We start from the raw sequence: 22,488 nt of genomic DNA, 5'->3' as shown, positions 1-22,488 counted from the left end.
TTCTTAAGCCTAAGTCATTCACCAATTCCGTAATATCCACCTAGGCAACCCTTTAAAAGAACCAGGCATTCTCAAGGGTTTTCCAATATTTTCTTTTGCATCCTACAGTGGACCTTTGAAAATGTAATTGATTTATTACCCCCCCCCCCCCCCCCCCCCAAGATTCAAGATGCTTTCTCTGGGATCCATTAGTCTATTAATCCTCATGGGAGATTGAATGGTAAAACTCTGTATGAAAGTCACATGCCGTACTTCTATTCTGTTTCACTCTTGGTATAGAAAGAGGTACAGGTGAACAGGCAAGAGTAAAACATGTTTGTGCAGATGCACTACATTGAGGAAGAGCACAGCAACAACACATACAGTATGTTCTTTGTACTACCAGAGTGCATAACTGATTTTCAGAAGACAGGATAACTATAGATGGGTATGTAGTTTGGTATCAATTTCAATAAAATAAACAGACATTTAGTTTGAATGCTATTTTACCACTCCCCTTAATTCAGCAGGAATCATAATAATTATATTTTTAAAATATACCATGCATTAATGATTCTTGTTCTTGAAATACTTTTTCTGGAGCTACTCAAAATGATGTCCCTTTCCTTTTATCATATTTATTTTCTCTGAATGGGGAAATGTGCAGATTTCGATCATGAAAGATTAATCATACAGAATATTCTTTACATGGGAGTGTTTCTGCAGTTATTTTTTATTAATTAAAAACCTAAAGAAGAATTTCAATTGAAGCAAGTTCAAAGGCAAATTGTACAAGAAAAACAATTACAACTGAATAAGACTAGCTAAAACCATTTTATTTTTTACTATTTATTATTTTATTTCTCTTTGGTAACTTTGTACTTTCTTCAAAATAGAACCTTAAGATTCTTGAATTCTCTTACAGTATATTATTTCTAATGTTTCTTCCTGTAGAAGATTGGATTTTCCCTGATCTTTCAGAGGACAGCTATGGGTCTCATTCGTCTGAGCAAGCCTTGGCGCCTCTCCAGTCAGTCAGCAGTGATTTATACCCCTACCTGAGTGGGAGTGAGGATGAGGAAACGGAACCTCAGCTGAATTTGAAGGACGTTTTTACTTATTCTTCGAGGCCACACTCTGCTTCACATGGAAAATCACAGAACACATCTGCTGAAGGCTTCATATCCCTGCTAGACATGGGAGGAGATGGTGACCGGGACCAGAGAGGAGCCAGGTTCAAGGATGATTTCCTTGGAAGTGATAGTGAAGAGGTATGTGCCTTATATTCTTTGCAAGTAAAATTTGACATGAGCTCCATTAACACTGCTTAAAAGCATACAGGACTTGATATAATCAATCTTAGGTGTGCAGTTAATCAGTGAACAGTATGGAAGAGGGGTTGAAGTGCAATTTTTAATCTGGGGTGATCAAAATAAGTAATGTTGAAAAGGTCAAAAGGCCTCACTGATGTGTGAAAAGTCTGAAACAAGTAGCCATCAACTACAAAATTATCTTTTTTATTAGGAGTTGAGTTATATCATTAAGATTAAGGACAGGAATGCAGTCATTCTTAAAAAAAAGAAATTTCTTAAAATGACTGAATAATTGTAATGGTAATGGTGCAACATGCACATCGCCATGAGTAGAAAAATGCATGTGTGTGCAGCAACAAAGGAACAAGTTAAAAACAGAAATCACAGCTTAAATGCAGGTGAGGCTAAGAATGAATTTCTTTTCCTTGAGTTTGGAGGGACCTCTGAATAAATAGCTACGACTTCATGTCATGATGTCTCTTGAGTCTGACTTCAGTAAGCCATGGCAAAGCAAGGGTTTCTGTAAGATTGGAAAAGCAGTGAGGTATGTATTTTTAAATCGCTGGCAAATGAGTAAAATGAGGATTTTGGCATACGTGTCACTGATGTGTGGCAAAACAGTAGCAGAATGGAAACCCCGAAAAAGTAACCACATTAGTGTGAAGAGATTTAAAAATAAAATATCAAAATTCTTTAAAAGGTTTTTAAGGAAGACATTCATTGAATAAGGAATGATCCATATCGCTGTCTAAAACTAAAATATAAACTAGAATATAGAAACAAAAAAATTAAGGAATCTTAAGCATTTGATCCCGCACCTCCTATTTGGTTAATATTGGTGAATTCCAGCTTTGCAGTCTTTATAAATGTTACTTTAGATTTCTTAATAATTACAAATATAATAAAGGTGTTCTAGCATCAGGTGTCAAAGAAGTACAGGAAGTGCAAGTAATGGGCCCAAGGCTAGTAGATTTGACCTTTTTTCTTTTATTTGTAACCACGTCGACAAGACATCCTACTTGAATTATAAATTAGCCCAATTGATTACAGTGATTTTCATTACTGTGAATTTGATGTGAAATAAGCTATAGAGCTTGTTCAGAGTGGGCATGAGCAACCCTGTGCCGTTAAAAATGAAGAAACAGCTATTTAAGGCTCATTTAAGTATTTATTAGCAGCTCTTAAATAAAATCATATCAAAACTGCAAGCAGAATGGCTTTCAAGACCGGTAGATTAATTAAAGTAAACGAACCTGCAGTAACAAATTGTCTCGACTGGCCCTAATTTTAACTACTGAATAAATTATTCAGATTTAAGACTTTCATTAGTCTGATAGAAAATCCACTGAACCTTAAAATCATTTAGTGTCTACATTTCCTTGGTAACATTTTTGTGTTCAGCTTATTGCTTCACGACATACTACATGTTTGGTCAACATTTGAATCGTTTCTTGAAAGATTACATTGTTGTGACTAGTTATATTTTATTTGGACAAGGAAATCTCCGGGAAATTACTTTCAACATTCATTGTAAGACTTTATCAGACAGTACAAGATAAAAGAAAGTTACAAAGCAGAGACAGCTTAATGGGTTTTATTTTGTGAATAATATTTTATACATTTCTTTTTCAAAACAGAAATACACAACAAGGAAAAATCTAAAACAAAAGTACTAATGTGTTATTGTTAATGATGCAGAAAACTGTAGAACATGACATTTGAACTGTGTTGCTGTTTCACCAAACCTATGGTGTAGTGTGTGTGTGTGTGTTTGATTCACTAGAAGTACAGGGAAAGCCGAGCTTAAAGTAATAAACCCAACTATTACTTTCATTGACAGTGGCTTTATTGTCGGGGGCATTATGAAGTTCAGACTTTGAGAGGTATTCAGGACTAATTTGCCACCCAAAAATAATTCACTCCAGAAACAAAACGAGGATAAAAACATCTTATTGGATTTTAAACTTGCTTACAACTTGCAGCAGAATAAATGCCGTTAAATTATGGCCCAATAGTCTTGGATCTCTGAGCTTGCAACTGGCCATAATAACCAAGGCACCCAAGGAGATGATGGTGAACAACTGCCCTGAGAAACACAAGCCGGCTGAGTATTGGAGAAAGGAGAGATGGTGGGAGCAAAGAAATGAACGACAAAAAGGGGAGGGTCAGGGAGGAAAAAATACTATGTGTTCTGCTCCAATAATTTTATCAAAACAAATATGAAGTACAGAACCGTTTACAGTATTATGATCTGCCCCCCACCCTTCCGCCCATTTTGAATAGACATCAGTGTTTAAAATCTGTTTGGTGTTCACCATGGAAGAGGCAAGTCAGCCAATGCTTTTTGTTCACTGAGCTTACTCTGACAGTTAGTGCAAACCAATGATGACCCTTAAAAGTTCATCAAACTTGCACAACACCTGGACCATAACATGCCAAGGGAGTGGTTTACATGCTTTTTTTTAACCATATGTATCGTTTCTGACCCTCTGGGTAATGATCAGTTATTGATCCATGTGTACCGGTTCTGACCCTGAAGTAATCAATCAGTGGTTTCTTGGCTGTTCTGGCCCACAGGTTTAAGGCTGTTGGTATGAAGACCTTTACTCGCCATGCATCATGGCTGTCAAACATGCTCATGACATCGGGCTGTTACATGCTGTATACAACTTGTAAAATATACAAGAAATAATTTGTTTTCTGAATCGTAGTCTACAAGCTGAAAAACATTCGAAATTCTAATAAACGACAAGGAATGCAGTATAAATCCTATACTTTTTTTTAACGAAAAAGCCTTACGAAGAGATACGATTCCTATTAACCTATCGCAGTTTATTGTTTGACAAGCAGTTAAACAAACAAACAAAAAAAACTAGCAACACTTCTGCTACTAGTAGCACTTAGAAGTCATTAGTTTGGAGTGTGTGCCACTCAGCTAAAACAGCCTGTTATACTTATTCAAAATTATTGTTCATATATTCATTTGCATCTTCTTTGAAGAAGCATAATTCTGCAGTAGCAGTCAAAACTCCTAAGGGAAATCAATTTCATCTTCAGGATACATATGTTCTGCTACAATTAATTAGGACAAATTGATTGATGTTCCTGGCAGTTTCACAGCAGTTCTTTTTTTCTTTCTCTGAAAGAATGTAGTTGACTCCCCTCTGAGCTTTGTGTATGGGTTTTGTAAATTAGTTTTTTTTTTCACAGAAGTAGAATGCGTGTTTAGTTTTAATGAACAATGTGCCATGTATCCTACACAGAATGGTTGTTTTTTTCTTTAAAAAATAAACATTATGCTCTTAAAAAAAACAAACAGAAATTCACAAGTTTGTGCATATTTTTCAATATGTGTTAATAAATGGGGGTTAGAGCTAGAATCTTAAACTTAGTTTAAAGATGGTAAAGTCATTAAATGGATTTTATAAAGTCTTTGATCAATGTTGATTATAAAAACAAATGTAAGAAATATGTTAATTTTGTTATCATTTAGTCGTGTTCTTCTCACAAGCGGTCCCATTGAGAGTGTGGTGCTTTACGACTTCATTTTCATTAAAAGAAAACTAACATCCCACATTTGAGTATATTTATCACAAAGACGAAGTAATTAGTGTTTAAACTTGATTATATGTGTCAGATTATGTTTTTTAGTTATTTATGTTTTTATTTATTGTTTATCTACCAGGAAAGAACCAGTTTAGATGTACATCAAATGTATAACAGAGTCCTTGAATATGGTGGCTAAATACAAACATGTAGTGAAATAATAGATAATCATTCAGTCATACACTTTTTTTAATGTCTGTAAAAGACCTCAGAGGAGAAGCTCAAGTAATCCAAGTCAATGGGATTTAATAGTAAAAATGATTGATTGACATAGTTGCCAGCAAGCAAGGATCCACAAAAACAAAGCCTCCTGGAAGTTTACCAGTAACAGTTCAAACAAGTTCAGTGCTAATGCAGTTCCCTGTGTCAGTGCAGGATTGGCCAGTGAAGTTCTCTGTGCATTTTTCAGTCTAGGGTATGATAACCGCAATTCATTACAAACCTAGCCATTATTATTGTACATGACATCTCATTTTCACAATATGTATTCAACGACTACAGTATAAAAAATGTCAACTTAGCTTGCTGATTGAAAAGCCTTCCTAGGGTTTATTTACTGACAATCTACAGTATAGTAATACAATGTTATACAGTATATTGTGTAAAGCATGTTGAGATAGATAGCTGTATAACATTGCGGCGCAAGACTAATAAGTTTTAACATTTAGCAAAGGTACTGAAGACTGAAACACTGTAATCTGGGTTGACTTATTTGCAAAGTCTGACACCAACCCATTGACACATCTGAATGTGTTAAACTCTGGACGATAACTAAAATGCCACCCCATAACTGAAGAAGGTAATTAGAGGAGTTCCAAATTGTTACAGCTCCGAGGTGCTGTGGCCTTTAGTCCATGAAGAGTGTAGCTTTTCCTGAAAAGGTGCTGCATTAAAATTGTTCCATATCAAGGGCACTGCCTTTTCACACTGTGGGCTCGGTCACTTCCAGAGGTCACGCTAATTGACACTTAATTTTACAGCATAAGCTCAGAAGACGAGTGGGCAGAGCTTGAGGATAGGATGTGCATGCAGCACAATGTTTAAGTAAGGCTAAGGCAGAGGCACATTAGGAATAACCCGGGGAATTTAAGAGTCATGATCCAGACCATTACTGAAAATACTGTGGGGACTATTAGTCCCTCATTTTTTCTCATCAGCAATGTCATTCTTTCTGTCTATAAAAAGGGGTGTACAATATAAAAGCTATTATGGTACTACTGCAGTGAAAGTGTGGCAAAATGGATCCATTATCTATTATCCCACTGCCATGTAAGACACTGCCGCTTCCTTCATTATACACACATTGTATACCTCACTACTGGAACTTTTATGGAAACAAAGCTGACAGCTATTTAATTCTGAATAAAGTGAACTAATTACAGAGGCTATTCAGATAGAATTTTATAATATAGATTAGGTTATTTTAATGAGTGTCTACCAAATAGATGTGAAATGTGACAGTCACAAATGCAGTTAAACCTCAGAGTATGGAACACCAAATGTATGAACTGGTCTACCGAACACCCCACTTTGAACCGGAAGGATGCAGCCATGCGTGCAGTGCAAGCAGATAGACACTCCAATAGGCATTGTGCTGGTCATAGAGAAGGCAAAATTACTGAACCAGCAATTGTGTCCAGAAAGGTGAGGCTGAATGACTGAGCAATCTACACAAATGCTTTTTATTTAAAAACACACTACGTTAACCCAGGTCTTACTGGGCGTTTTTTAAATCTGTTTTTGCTACAGTTACAATTTCAATGGTAACTTAAATTTAGCCTTTCTACATTATAGTACTGTTTTAAAAACTGTAGAACCATAACAATACGAGTATTGCATTACCGTGCTGTATCCTTGGGTTATTTGTCAGATTGAGGGTGTAGATAGCAGGTGCACACATTTATTAAAACCATTGAAAACCGATTTTCAGAGTTACTAACTATTTTAGTAAATCCTGGAATAGGAGTTTAGGAGTTGCAGCAATGTATGTTATTATAATACAGGGAACATTATTGGCAAGAAGTGCATATTTACGGATATGTCTGAATCCTACATTGAACCCTAATCTCTATTTTGAAATGTTAAAATGTCTATAAAGGCTGTGTGGTCCAGTGGTCAAAGAAACAGGCTTGTAACCAATAGGTCCCTGGTTCAAATCCCAGCTCAGCCACTGACTCACTGTGTGTGACCCTGAGCAAGTCACTTAACCTCCTTGTGCTCCGTTTCGGTTGAGACGTTGTTGTAAGTGACTCTGCAGCTGATGCATAGTTCACACACCCTAGTCTCGTATCTTGTAAAGCGCTTTGTGATGGTGGTCCACTATAAAAGGTGCTATATAAAAATAAATATTATTATTATTATTATAAAACTTTTCTGTTGTTTTAGTTGTTTTCAGGCAAAACACTGCATTCTTTATTAATGCTGATGTTTAGTTTCTCATTTTGTAAGCGTAATGCTGTTTGGCAATGTGCTTGATTAAGTTGTATTATGTTTGGTCTTATTCCAACCATGGTATTTAATGCACTTCATCTAGTTCAGCTGAGCTCAGTGTGGTTATGAGCGCTGACTGGCGTTTTCCAAAAGATTTTGGGTTTCATCCCAGTTATTCCTTCCTCATTTGTATTGCAAAGGGTAGACGCTTCTTTCAGATCAGCAAGCTTTTCCATAAGGAAATTAGAAAATGTACAGTACTGTGCAAAAGTTTTAGGCAGGTGTGAAAAAATGCTGTAAAGTAAGAATGCTTTCAAAAATAGACATGTTAATAGATTATATTTATCAATTAACTAAATGCAAAGTGAGTGAACAGAAGAAAAATCTAAATCAAATCCATATTTGGTGTGACCACCCTTTGCCTTCAAAACAGCATCAATTCTTCTAGGTACACTTGCACAAAGTCAGGGATTTTGTAGGCATATAGTCAGGTGTATGATTAAACAATTATACCAAACAGGTGCTAATGATCTTCAATTCAATATGTAGGTTGAAACACAATCATTAACTGAAACAGAAACAGCTGTGTAGGAGGAATAAAACTGGGTGAGGAACAGCCAAACTCAGCTAACAAGGTGAGGTTGCTGAAGACAGTTTACTGTCAAAAGTCATACACCATGGCAAGACTGAGCACAGCAACAAGACACAAGGTAGTTATACTGCATCAGCAAGGTCTCTCCCAGGCAGAAATTTCAAGGCAGACAGGGGTTTCCAGATATGCTGTCCAAGCTCTTTTGAAGAAGCACAAAGAAACAGGCAACGTTGAGGACCGTAGACGCAGTGGTCGGCCAAGGAAACTTACTGCAGCAGATGAAAGACACATCATGCTTACTTCCCTTCGCAGTTGGAAGATGTCCAGCAGTGCCATCAGCTCAGAATTGGCAGAAAACAGTGGGACCCTGGTACACCCATCTACTGTCCGGAGAAGTCTGGTCAGAAGTGGCCTTCATGGAAGACTCGCGGCCAAAAAGCCATACCTCCGACGTGGAAACAAGGCCAAGCGACTCAACTATGCACGAAAACACAGGAACTGGGGTGCAGAAAAATGGCAGCAGGTGCTCTGGACTGATGAGTCAAAATGTGAAATATTTGGCTGTAGCAGAAGGCAGTTTGTTCACCAAAGGGCTGGAGAGCGGTACACGAATGAGTGTCTGCAGGCAACAGTGAAGCATGGTGGAGGTTCCTTGCAAGTTTGGGGCTGCATTTCTGCAAATGGAGTTGGGGATTTGGTCAGAATTAATGGTCTCCTCAGTGCTGAGAAGTACAGGCAGATACTTATCCATCATGCAATACCATCAGGGAGGCATCTGATTGGCCCCAAATTTATTCTGCAGCATGACAACGACCCCAAACATACAGCGAAAGTCATTAAGAACTATCTTCAGCGTAAAGAAGAACAAGGAGTCCTGGAAGTGATGGTATGGCCCCCACAGAGCCCTGATCTCAACATCATCGAGTCTGTCTGGGATTATATGAAGAGAGAGAAGCAACTGAGGCTGCCTAAATCCACAGAAGAACTGTGGTTAGTTCTCCAAGATGTTTGGGCCAACCTACCTGCCGAGTTCCTTCAAAAACTGTGTGCAAGTGTACCTAGAAGAATTGATGCTGTTTTGAAGGCAAAGGGTGGTCACACCAAATATTGATTTGATGTAGATTTTTCTTCTGTTCACTCACTTTGCATTTTGTTAATTGATAAATATAAACTATTAACATGTCTATTTTTGAAAGCATTCTTACTTTACGGCATTTTTTCACGCCTGCCTAAAACTTTTGCACAGTACTGTATATACACAATTAATTTGTAATACACATGTGGGAGGTCTTCCTCCCTCATTTGAGCACTTTAAATAACAGAAGAAATCCCACTGTTTTAAATTATTCTGATAGGGACTTCGATGTTCAAACACCCTAGAATGAAAGTGTATTGGAAGGGTAGCAGTGAACAGACTAAACCAACTGTCCTGGCTTCCTAAAATCTGAACCCCATAAAATAAAGCAAGCATTGCATCATCTTGACAGGCAACCCTGTCACGGGAGACCACATTCGGCAATCTGGCCTCTTTTATAGACTATACGCTTTTGTAAGTCCTATGCCTGTTTGTTAACATTCAGAATTGGTTTATCAGTTGTTCTCTGTGACATGTTATCAATTTAAAAAACATTTAAGAAATTAATTTATTGCAGATTTGTCAAAATCCTAGTACACCTTATCCAGTGTACTGATGTAATATTTTTATGTTAAATAGTAGTTGCTGAATACAGCCTTTGCCTTCATGATTTATATTTAGTTAGTATTGTGTAGAAATCATTTCGCCGTTTTGAGCAGCCAGAAAGGCTCAGCTTCACTTCTTGGTTCTCTTGCTGAAACTGTAGGAGATTACATTAAGAGACACGACGTGTTAATTTTTAGCATTACAAATACATAACAAATGCATTAAAATAGATAAAGTATTTATAATATAATGACTAACAAAAGTAATGTGCAGGGTGCAATTTGGTCAAGCTGTTTTTTAATTTCATTCAATACATTGATTGCAAAAATCTAGTCCTCTGGAGTACATTACCTACCCTAATAGGCCATGCATGGCTGAATTGTGTCAGTCAGTGTCTAATGATCTTTGCTGAGACAATTGTGTAATTCACTGGGGTACAAATAGACTTGTTTGAGCTGAATGAAGTAATTACCTGTGAAGACCACTAAATCCCAGCAGAGCAGGTAGTGGACATTACAAAGACATTTTGACTTCACAGCTATCTTGTGTATCATTGTACAAAGAGGGCAAAAAGGCTTTACTCCTATAGTTGTATTTGTATCATTTTATGCGAAATTTACCATTTACGAGTTGATAGTTAAAATCACGTTTTGTAATTTGTCATGGTGCATTCATACTGTTAAAAACACAAATAAAACAAGTCTGTATACACAAACGTCGTCCAAAATGGAGAGAGGATTTATTATTATTATTATTATTATTATTATTATTATTATTATTATTATTATTATTATTATTATTGTTATTGTTATTATTATTATTATTATTATTATTATTATTATTATTATTATTCAGATCTCTTACAATTCCCTGTTCTCTCTCTTTTATTTTTTATTTTTTGGACAGGATGATTTCCGTTCAAGATTCATCGCTCAGATACCTAGCCCCCGCACAAACCCTGGCACATCAGTATACACACATTCACCGGGTATTTCAAAGACCACAATACAAATGAGATCCTGCAGTTCTGAATCCAGGTCATCGGGAGAATCATTAAAATCTATTCCATCAGATATAAAGGTATCAGATGGAGGCTTTCCGGCTTTAAAGAAAGCAGATGGAGAAAAAGTTCGAACCAGCGTGCTTCCAACCCCAAGCCTATCTCCTACTGGAAACAGGCCTGGACTGCTGATAGACACTTTGGATTCCACTAACAGACTGAGGAGTGGCCAAGATAACCACTTAAGGCCTTCTTTCAATAGAAAATCCTTAAAGGAAATCTCAAGAGATGGAACAAGACTGTCCATGGAAAATTCTGTATGTTTGCCTTTTCTTTTTCTTCACCTCTGAATTGTTTTTTAACTGTATGTTTGTATATTTTAGATTGTATGTTCCAGATTTAAAGGAGTCACAGCCAAAGTCTGCACAGCCGCTCGCTCTTCCCAGTTAAACATTATGGGGATTCATTTAAAAGCACACTGCTTTCTGTTCGTAACAACTAATCCTGCCTCACTACAAAATCTTTCGCTTATAAAGCCTTCTTAAATGCTTAAAATGCTTTGAAAAGAATAAAACCAAAGAGCTGGCTTTCAATGCAGCACTTCCTTTGCTCCTGTAAATATGTTATTCTGTACAGCGACTGTTTTTGAAGAAATTGTAGCTATTTTGTTGTAAAATGAATGCCTGGAGTCACCACAGGGTATTTTAAGCCTGTGAATTGAGGTAGATGGATTGTAACAAACCTGCAATCATGAATCCTAAAGCCCTTACTTTTTCCATACCAGTTACCACTAAAATAACAGGCATTAGGTAAGCTTTAAATTGGGACATACAGGTTTAGTGCACCAACTCTTTTGTGAAGCCTGGCAAGTCTCAAAAGAGCTTTGAGTTTGTTTTGGAGGATCAAAAAAAAATACAGAAACCTAGAAAACTGAGCATGGTTTGCCAAGTATACGTAATCAGTATACTGATGCTCCATGCTGTATTTTGTGATACACACATTTTCAAATGCAGTGGTAGTCATATAGAACAGAAGAAACAGATGGAAAGCAAGTGTGTGTTGCAATGAAAAGACTTCATGCACCGTGGTTATTAAACCTGGAGAGGTTTAACTGTCATGGGAACCTTGTCGTCCTACTCTCATGTTCAGAAGTTGTGTTGAGACTGCAAATGTCTACAAACATCTACACTGAACCAGAAATAAATCATTACATTTTGAACGGTCGACTCTCCTGCATTCTTTTGAAAATAATAAACCATGTGATGGAAGGTTAGCTGTAAGCCAGTTTGAAAGTCTAAGTCCCCAGACTGTTTCATTGGGCTGTTTTCTCATCTATCACATTGATTTCGGTTCCCATGTCTACATGCCTTTCTTGTTGTTTCTTTTAAACACATGAAGCCACACAAACATTCTTTATTTTTTAAATCAATGACAGAACAGATTATAGACTTTTCTGTTCAATCTGAAACACAACATTGTAATTTTAAACGAGACAGTGGATCAAATAACTTGCCCTAAAAACCTGCCTTTGGCAAGTTTACTGGATGGAACCAGAAGGGAGCTACACATTTACTTAGATCTAATAAAAACAGTTTTTGTTTAAATGTTGTATCTCTTCAGGCATATTCGTTTTAAATGTGTTTGATATGGAGTCTATCAGAGATACCATGCATTATTCCCTGGATGTATATGCATGAACCCAACCCTTTTTTTAGGGGGGGGGGGGGGGGGGGTTGATGTGACTATGATCCAGTATTGACAATACTACTTGCTGTTTTCCCTTTCAGAAGTATCTGTATTTTAAATACATTTTTAAGCTATTATACTTTTCATTTTTTTGTGATATTCAGTAATATGTTAAATATTAACATACTACCTGTACATTTAAGCTATTCTCTTCAATGAATGAAAATGTAGTGCAAAGATTTTTTTTTTTTTTTTTTTTGTAAGGACTATGACTGGCGAAACTACCAGCCAACCAGAATGAGTGCCTCTGAGCTGCGCATGTTGGCCAGTCTCCAGAGGCAGCAGAACGAGGAGTTAGAGGATGATGGGAATTCGCCTGGGCTCAGCGCCTCACAGATTGACAACTGCAACGTTAGCATTAGCACAAGCAGTGACGACACAACCACATGGAACTCCTGTCAACCGCCTGTAAGACTCAATCCAACCCTCTTTAATTAGGGTTAGATAACCTTTAGTAATGCATATCATAATAACACTAATACCACAACTGCTTATACAACGAATAATAATAATAACTATCTAACTATGCGAGCTAAAGTTTTATGTATTTTGAAATTAAAAAAAGATATATATTTTTTTTTTTTAAATTATTTTGTGTGTGTGTGTGGCAAAGATGAGGCATATCTTTATAGATTGTATAATGTGTTTAACACAGCTTTTAAACACTCATATTTAAAATTTTCTTTTCTGCTAGACGACTCAGTGCGGTTTATTTTGTTAAACCCATCAGGGCCTTTGTTTCTTCATCTACAATCAGCTAATGCCTGTTGCTGGCACATTTTTAAGTTTGTTGAAGGTGGTAGTAAAACACAGCAACAGCACCACCCTTAGACAGGCCTGAAAAAGTCAGTATACTAAAATCTGCTGAAGATATCTAAAATACATTTCAATGCTTAAAGTGCCTTGTAATATTGATTAGTATTAATATTGTTTAAGTCTCTTAGTTTACATTCGATTTAGCAAGGCTATGGAATATGCTTTTGGGCAGCGTTTATACTTAAATGTTTGCTTGAGTGTCATTTAAAAGAACATACACTCTCCTCTCCCAATCGCTGTGCATTTGAATCTATTATTTTGTATGTGTTTTACTGTATACTAAAGAGCAAGCATGCTGGTCCGCAAGTATTGAAGCTAGATAGTGTTTCTGCCATTTACATCGGTTGAATAGACTACAAAACGTATGCGTGTGTTTAGTCAGTGTTAAATCCAACATTTGAAATAGCAGATAACATCAACTGGTGTTTATAGTAGTTTAAAGAGAAATGGAGCAGAGAGGAGCACGCCTAGTTTGTTCAGTTCAACATCTCATTGTTTTATAAAAGCGGCAGGTTAAGGCAATGTGGAAGTCGCATAAATATAATTTTTCACACATAGTTCTGGAAGAACAGAAAATCTTAGTTAGTTTTCTGACAATATTGTGAACAAGAAATCACCCAACCGGCAAGGAAGTGCTTTGAACTGAAGCACAGGTTACCAGTACTTTGGCATGTGTCGTCGCTATGCAGAGCTGTAACTAGGCATTTTAACACCCGGGGCAGGCAGTCATATTTGCACCCCCCACTTCCACCCTCGCCCCCTCCCGTTTATTCCCTCCTACCCATACTGCAATGACTTAATGGCATGAAGCATATTCAGAAAGACATAAAATCATATTTCTATCTATACAGTTAGCAAAAGGAACATTTGTTATTGCCACTTTTCAGTAGTGAGCCAAGCTGTAACTAAATCATTATAGAAAAAAAAAACCTGATGAAAACGCAGCTTGAAATGCCAACAGGATGACCCATTTACAGAGGAACTCTCCTAGCCTTAACACTCGCAATCCCGTATATTACAGTGTTGAAGTTTATTGAGCTGGTTAAAGTCTGCTCGATGGAGAGAATTGGCAAGTTACAGAGAATTTCTTGTCGAGCTTCTGTCCGAGTCAGTGACCTTTGTCAGCCAGTTCTGCCACTGCTGAGAAAGCTGACATGCTTCCTCTTCTCTCCCTCTTCTGTTTTCTGAATTTGACTCCAGATGGCTTCTTTGACAATCTTGGTAATTTATTTATTTAGTTTTCGCTCTGTATTAAAAGTTTTTCACATTGCATGCAGCATGTGGCGGCGTTTGTCACACAGTGGCCCCATGCAAGACTTCCAGGGCCCCTATTCCCTATTCTTATCAGTAAAACTGCGATACCACGACTTGCATTTTACTACAGCAATCGCAAAAAAAACACTTGCAGAGACAGTTAGAAAGGAACCTTTCATGCTTTCGCAGTGAAAGTGCAATTATAACTGAATTATCCAGTTTTCGGCAAATCTGTACGAGCGATATCTGCCCTAATCCAGTCAAAGGTCCCTGCAACATTGTTAAAAGTAAATAGTTTTTTTTATTAATTTCATGTTCAGGCAAGAAAAGCTTCTCTCTCCTGACGCTACCGTGACAGGCACAGTCAAAGGCAAACGCAAGTCAATAATACTAAGGTTAGGCTCCAGCAAATTTCCCTTGTAGATGTAGTCCAGCATCGCAAGAGGCGAGGACGATACATTGGCTGGAAATCTATTTATTTTAATATGTTTCCAGGTTCATTCAAACACGCAGCCCTATGCGTGTGAGATTCTATACATGTTCCCCTCAAATTTGCAGCACTGACGGCACACGCAAGCAAACGATAATGTAATTGTGGGACAGAAAAGTAGAACAGTATGTACAGTGTGATGTTTTAAAATGATCCCTTGAAATGCGGCATGCTACCATTTTTGCAAAACCATTATCTTGTTTGTTTTATCTTTCACAGCCTGTCAATCAAGGCCATCACTATCAGAAAGAAATGAACCCACCTGCACATTCCAACCCACGGTATGGACTTTGTTTTTCATCACTGACAATAATAATGTGTTAGCAGTAGATCAGCATTCCTCCTGTAGCATAGCAATACTGTATTCTGCAGTGTTTGCAGTGTTGCCCTCTATTAAAGACATTACACATTTAGATTAGTGGACAGTATTAGTTGTGTACTGTATGTCTTTGGGGATCAGGATTATTTTGACCTCAGTTGCTTTTTTTATGCTTTGATATCTGTTCATTAAAATGAAGAAAAAAATATCTGTACCTTGGTTTTACATATAAAAAAAATCCTATTTTAGCAGCTTGGCCCCTAAGGTGCTGTTGGGAGATATATTTAAGCAATGGTAGTTGAAGAAGCAGAGCTGTAGCATGAAGCCTTTTCTTTTTCAGATGTATGCTAACCTTAACCCCCTCTACACTCAAGTACACTTTCCCAGTGTTGCACCACTTATTTGATTTAATAATAATAATAATAATAATAATAATAATAATAATAATAATAATAATAATAATAATAATAATTAAAAAAAAATGAAACACTTTGAACATAACTAAAGTCCTTACTTCTGGAAATGTCCCATTTGTTAGCTTGTTTGTCAGAGCTGGTTTATTTTATTATGCTAATGATTTGCTGAAATACAGCCTTCCTGACAGTAACTCTGGCTTTGATTTCAGCAACTATACAGATGTTAAAAATAAACAAATACTTGAAATGCTAAAATGTAATGCACAAACAAGCTTTAAATTATGAATTCTAAAACTTGAGAGACTAAAATTCCCCCTCAACCGGTAAGGGTGGTTTGGGGAAAGGGAGGCTCACATTGCCACTGCATGTGCTGCCCTCACTGCATAAAAAGAGTCAGCCTGCAGGTCTGCCAGTCCAGCACCAATCCATGACTACATTAGAGAAGACATTGTGCAGTGTACTGGCCTGCCTCTTATAGCAGTATCACTGCTGAGTAGAGTTTGACGAGAGGAGAGAGAAAACTCTGAAGTGTGTTGCTGTTGTGATATAAAATGTAAAACCTGCTGCAAAATGTGACAGTTTTGTCTACGCAGCATATTATTTTGTGTTTTAATTATACTGCAGCTTTGATTTCCAGTTGCAATATTGACTTCTTCATGTTAGTAATTCATGGATTCTGACCCCAGTCCACCCTGGAAACTGTATGGCTTAATTAACTCAATATGCAATATATTACACTGTTGGAAATGAGGTGACAGAATATTCTTTATTCTAAATATGCACTGGTATACATTCTTGTCTGAGTTATTTCCAGAACTTCACAAAAGTTATGTGTTTGAGTCTGGGTTTTTTATGTGTGGGGATAAGGTTTCTACTTTCATTTGATATAAACAGATCAAAATACTGCCACTGAGAATTCAGTTATTTGTAAAGCTATGAAAATTTGACTGTTCATGTGAGTAAAAAAGATGTGAAATCAATTGAGTAGCCCCCCTTATGTTTATGAAGATCTTTGTCACATATAGTAGCTGTAACATTTAGAGATGTGAAAATATTAGTGTTTGTAGCTCTATACAGTACATAACCATAAATAATCTTTTTGCTTGTAGTTTGAAAACTATTTCTATATGTGGTTGGTATTTTATGAGACAGTTTAGATATATTTTAGACAGCGTTGTAGAGATTGTAGTGATCTGTGACACGGATTTGACAGGATTAGATTCCAGTTACGTAGACTCCCGTGGTCACAAAGTGAAGCTGACTGACAGCAGCTGGTTTTATTGCTTCTCCTGTTGACAAAACTGCCTTTCATTCGCACAGTAGTGTATCTGGTAATCGTATTGTTATTTACTGTGTGTCAGGAGAAGATATATCTTATACTGCTGTCCTATAGGGTAGGTGACAGCAAGGGAACATAATAAAGTTGTGTTTTCCAAAATGAAGCAACAGCAATAAAGTGTCAGCAATTTGTGAATTGCATCTCTCAATTATTTTTTATTAGTTTATAACAAACAAAGAAAGTAAAAAAAAAAAAAAAAAAACATGGAATAAAGAAAAAATCGTGATGGCATATTGATGTTATCTGGCACATCATTCCAGTTCTTTCAAGCTTCTTTTTATTCTAGGTATTGTACCATGCATTTCAGTGCACAGTGGTTTTCACGACTAACATTTACTTTTAAAGATTGATAACTTTGTTTAGTTGCAACTACTTCTCTCTTTCAGTTCTTGACTCCTAATACAGACACCAGTACAGATTCATTATCAATGCGTGATCCCCCAAAGAGCCTGTTGAAAGGTCAGAGCTGGCACCTTTTAGTACACATCTCTGGCCAATCTACAAGTAGGAGCGAGGAAATAAAAAAATAAAGAAAAGCCGTTGCAGTACAATTTAATGCAATTATTATAATAAAAAGGTAATTTTGCCATTTTAAATTGACTTTTTAAACACATTAAACCATAAGCATATAAATGCCAGGTGGTAGACTGCCAGTCACTGCCTCTCCTGGGCAGGAGAGGGCAGATTCCAGTGATGTCAAAGTAATGATGTTAATCTGATGAACTTGACCTGCAGTCAGCTTGGTCTGTTGGGAGCAACACACTTGCGTCACCTTCCAAAGTATTGTTGCATGTTTAGTCAGCTTGACACAGATTGCACCAATTTCAAGGATCACATACTGATTATAAGTGGTAGTCCTTTAATACCGAACACTTTCCCTTTACTGGGATCTGATTTTATTTAATTTTTGTTGTGGTTGGTTGTTGTTTGTAATTAAGTGTGAGCGCCATCATTCTACAGAGCACCACATCCCACTAATTGAGCCTCCTCACAGGTGGATTAAAGTTGTAGTTGACAGCCAGGAGTCGAAAGTATATGGCTGATGATGCAAATTTTAATACAATGTGATCTAATCAATAGCACTGTAAGATAGGGGTCTGCTGCCATCGTGCTCTCTTCCTTTCAAACTGAATTGCGTGCATGTGTGTGAAGCAAGGGAATTAAATGGCACTCTTGGCAGTAATAGGAGTAATTTAGCTTTATTATGAAAAGTGAATAACTGAGTAAAATCCCTTGTACCAACTAGAAACATGTTCTGGAACAATACCCTTGGTTGTCTGTTAAAAGAATGATTTCAGATGGATAATTTTCAGGATTTTAAGGGTAGTAAATATGTTACCATGCCTCCTATAAATAGAAAATCTGATCTGTCTACTGCTACCTTGTAATATCCTGCATGTCCTATAATCTAGACCTGTGCCTGAACAGGTATTGTTGATCTGCTGGTTTTGATTGGGTTTTACTTCCAACCATATCCTTATTTTATTTTTCATAATATTAGTTTTGTGTGCAAATAATTTTATGTGTGTTAACTTTCATACAATGTCTTATACTTTTTGGCAATGTATACCTGTGGGCCTTTGTTTTTAATATATGACTACATCTGTGTATTACATTGTACACAAATAATATAGGACAGTGGAAAAAATAAGTTTGTATAAAGCATTATCTCACTAATAAATGTATAATACTGCAGGGCACACACCAGCATACTAATGCTTTATGAATGCAGCCCCAAGCTTTAGCTATTTGTGTGAGAAAGGAACAATTGTGCGTGGGTCATTTGGTATTCAAACTGTTCTGGCACTATGGTGTGTACACAAACTGTCTTTTGCCTCTGGATAATGCAAAAATCTGCAAGCTGAAAATTAAATGTGTCCCTGTTTTGATTTTTTTGTAATTCTTATTTTCCGTTATTTTTATTTTATCATTTAAAATGTATTTTCTAATTTATACAGGGTGTTTGAACTGCTGTTATTGTTTGTTCGTTTGAACTTAAATTCAGCAAATTATTTCACATGATGAAAAGCATTAGATCTCTTTAAGTGGTTCTAGCTCAGTAAAAGTACTGAGTAAAACAAATTTTCCTCCAGAGTCCATTAAACTCTTCATAGCGTTTGCTTTTCTTTGTTTAATTTAAGCACAATATTATGTTTTTAATTGGCCAGATTATGTGCACAATTGAAAATATTTTTCTATCAAGTCTCATTAATCCATTAATTTTTTTTTTTTTTCGGAGGCTTTAGCACTCCTGACATCAATTTTAATACAATGCCTCTACAAACATAATAAATCTGATCTAAGTCTACTGCTACCTTGTAATATCCTGCATATCCTATTATCTATAGCTGTGCCCAAACAGAGTTCTAGATAATAGGAACAGCTGAGGAGCTTGTGTTTTCTTATAATGAGCACCTCAGATAGTGTACCATACTTACTACCTGGATTTCTACTTTAGGTCTCAGATGTATTAACAATTATTTGTTTAATGTGTGTAGTTTATATGACTAGGTTTAAAATAATTGCTTGTGTGTATGTTAATCAATTACAAAAAGCAGTCTGATATGGGTTTAAGGTGAAAGAAATATAAGAAATGGGTCCCCGCTCATCCAGTTAAAGCGCTGCCACTGGGATCGCAGGATGAGTCGCACAGCTTGGACGGCACCAGTTCACGTCCAGGCTGTGCAAAGAGGCCGAACTTTGCTGGGGTGATGCACCCTTTTTCACATTGTCTCTGACGTTCCCGGGGAAACTGGGAGGGATTGCTTCTCCTCATCGCACAACAGCGAACCCTACTGGCCAGACAAGGGTGTGGATAAGAGGCAGGGCTGATCTGTTCTCCGGGATCGGTAGCCCGCCTACCCCTGCCCTGGATTGCTCGGTGTAAAAGCGATTCTGGATTTAGGCTTGTGAGATCGGAGGCGCTCACACGCCCTCGAACGTCTGTGTTGTGTGGGGACCCTCTGCAATGAGGAGAAAAAAAACATAACTGGACATTCCAAATTGGGGGAAAAAAAAATAAAAATAATAATTGGTCACAATCAATTAGAAATTATAAGACATGTGCCTGTACAGTAGTGCCAGAAAGCATATATATTTTACATTTACTATTTTTACTATTTATATTATAGGAAAGGAAGATACTTTTGTATGTAATATGACACGTTGCTTGCACTTCCAGTTTCTCTCCTCTAAAATAGTCTTAACTTCTTGTTTTTTTTCTAATTCTAGTGAAGCACCTAATAAACATTAAGTGACTATGGAAGTGCATCAACGCAGTCCATCTAAGGGGAAGCATCCTGCACAAAGCTTGACACCCTAGAAACATTGTTTTTGCTCAAGTGCCCTTTTATTTATCGATCCGTCAGCCAGAACTGACAATCTTTTATCCTTGCAGATCTTTTATAATTGCAGATAAATGTGACGGTCAGAATGACTTTTACGCCGAGCAATCCAGAGCAGAGGTGGGTGGGCTACCGATCCCGGAGAACAGAGATCAGCCCTGCTTTTTATCCAGTCGGTGTCTGGCCAGTAGGGTTCGCTGTTGTGCAATGAGAAGCAATGCCATGTCTTTATTGGTAGAGGTCACATAACAAATAATGAACTGCCTCCCCCCTTCACCTCTGAATAGAAGTATGCTACCGGTGTTTAAAGAATAAGACCTCTGGACATCCCTGTTTATTGCCAGACCCACACCAACCGAGCAAGTGATTGAGCAGCTCAAGATCCTAACCACTAGGGGCGCCATTTCAAAATAACTCTATATATTTCTCACAATTCTTCAGTAGTTTGGACTGGAGAATTGTATGTATGTATGTATGTATATACAGACGTGCTCAAATTTGTTGGTACCCTTACAGCTCATTGAAATAATGCTTCATTCCTCCTGAAAAGTGATGAAATTAAAAGCTATTTTATCATGTATACTTGCATGCCTTTGGTATGTCATAGAATAAAGCAAAGAAGCTGTGAAAAGAGATGAATTATTGCTTATTCTACAAAGATATTCTAAAATGGCCTGGACACATTTGTTGGTACCCCTTAGAAAAGATAATACATTTTTGGATTATAGTGATATTTCAAACTAATTTGTTTCTTTAATTAGTATCACACATGTCTCCAATCTTGTAATCAGTCATTCAGCCTATTTAAATGCAGAAAAGTAGTCACTGTGCTGTTTGGTACCATTGTGTGCACCACACTGAACATGGACCAGAGAAAGCAAAGAAGAGAGTTGTCTGAGGAGATCAGAAAGAAAATAATAGACAAGCATGATAAAGGTAAAGGCTATAAGACCATCTCCAAGCAGCTTGATGTTCCTGTGACAACAGTTGCAAATATTATTAAGAAGTTTAAGGTCCATGGAACTGTAGCCAACTTCCCTGGGCGCTGCCGCAAGAGGAAAATCGACCCCAGATTGAACAGAAGGATAGTGCGAATGGTAGAAAAAGAACCAAGGATAACTGCCAAAGAGATACAAGCTGAACTCCTAGGTGAAGGTACGTCAGTTTCTGATTGCACCATCTGTCACTTTTTGTGCGAAAGTGGGCTCCATGGAAGAAGACCCAGGAGGACTCCACTTTTGAAAGAAAAACATAAAAAAGCCAGACTGGAATTTGCTAAAATGCATATTGACAAGCCACAATCCTTCTGGGAGAATGTCCTTTGGACAGATTAGTCAAAACTGGAGCTTTTTGGCAAGTCACATCAGCTCTATGTTCACAGATGAAAAAATGAAGCTTTCAAAGAAAAGAACACCATACCTACAGTGAAACATAGAGGAGGCTCGGTTATGTTTTGGGGCTGCTTTGTTGCGCCTGGCACAGGGTGCCTTGAATCTGTGCAGGGCACAATGAAATCTCAAGACTATCAAGGCATTCTGGAGCGAAACGTACTGCCCAGTGTCAGAAAGCTCTGTCTCAGTCGCAGGTCATGGGTCCTCCAACAGGATAATGACCCAAAACACACAGCTAAAAGCACCCAAGAATGGGTAAGAACAAAACATTGGACTATTCTGAAGTGGCCTTCTATGAGTCCTGATCTGAATCCTATCAAACATCTATGGAAAGAGCTGAAACTTGCAGTCTGGAGAAGGCACCCATCAAACCTGAGGCAGCTGGAGCAGTTTGCTCAGGAAGAGTGGGCCAAACTACCTGTTACCAGGTGCAGAAGTCTCATTGAGAGCTATAGAAAACATTTGATTGCAAGGTTGTGCAAGAAAATATTAGGTTAGCGGTCCCATCATTTTTGTCCATGACATTTTCATTTGTTTTCTTATGTACAATATTATGTTGAATAAATAATCAAAAGCAAAGTCTGATTTCTATTAAATATGGAATAAACAATGGTGGATGCCAATTACTTTTATCACTTTCAAGTTATTTCAGAGAAAACTGTGCATTGTTCATTTTTTGTGGAGGGGTACCAACAAATTTGAGCACGTCTGTATATATACGTATATATATATATATATATATATATACACTACCGGTCAAAAGTTTTAGAAC

The 22,488-nt window shown here is 37.2% G+C and overlaps 1 protein-coding gene across 1 annotated transcript in view; it reads left to right on the top strand.

Moving 5' to 3' along the window:
• Positions 1-22,488, top strand: part of LOC117412648 (protein CFAP20DC-like) — a 63,669-nt gene that overhangs the window by 28,497 nt on the left and 12,684 nt on the right. The window contains exons 12-15 of the mRNA XM_058989602.1: positions 934-1,250; positions 10,508-10,918; positions 12,552-12,755; positions 15,127-15,188. Coding sequence (XP_058845585.1) covers positions 934-1,250; positions 10,508-10,918; positions 12,552-12,755; positions 15,127-15,188 — 994 coding nt within the window. The remainder of the gene's footprint in view (positions 1-933; positions 1,251-10,507; positions 10,919-12,551; positions 12,756-15,126; positions 15,189-22,488) is intronic.

This window comes from Acipenser ruthenus, chromosome 16, assembly GCF_902713425.1.
Source record: "Acipenser ruthenus chromosome 16, fAciRut3.2 maternal haplotype, whole genome shotgun sequence".
NCBI classification, from domain to species: domain Eukaryota; kingdom Metazoa; phylum Chordata; class Actinopteri; order Acipenseriformes; family Acipenseridae; genus Acipenser; species Acipenser ruthenus.
This window is presented reverse-complemented; position numbering and strand designations above follow the sequence as displayed.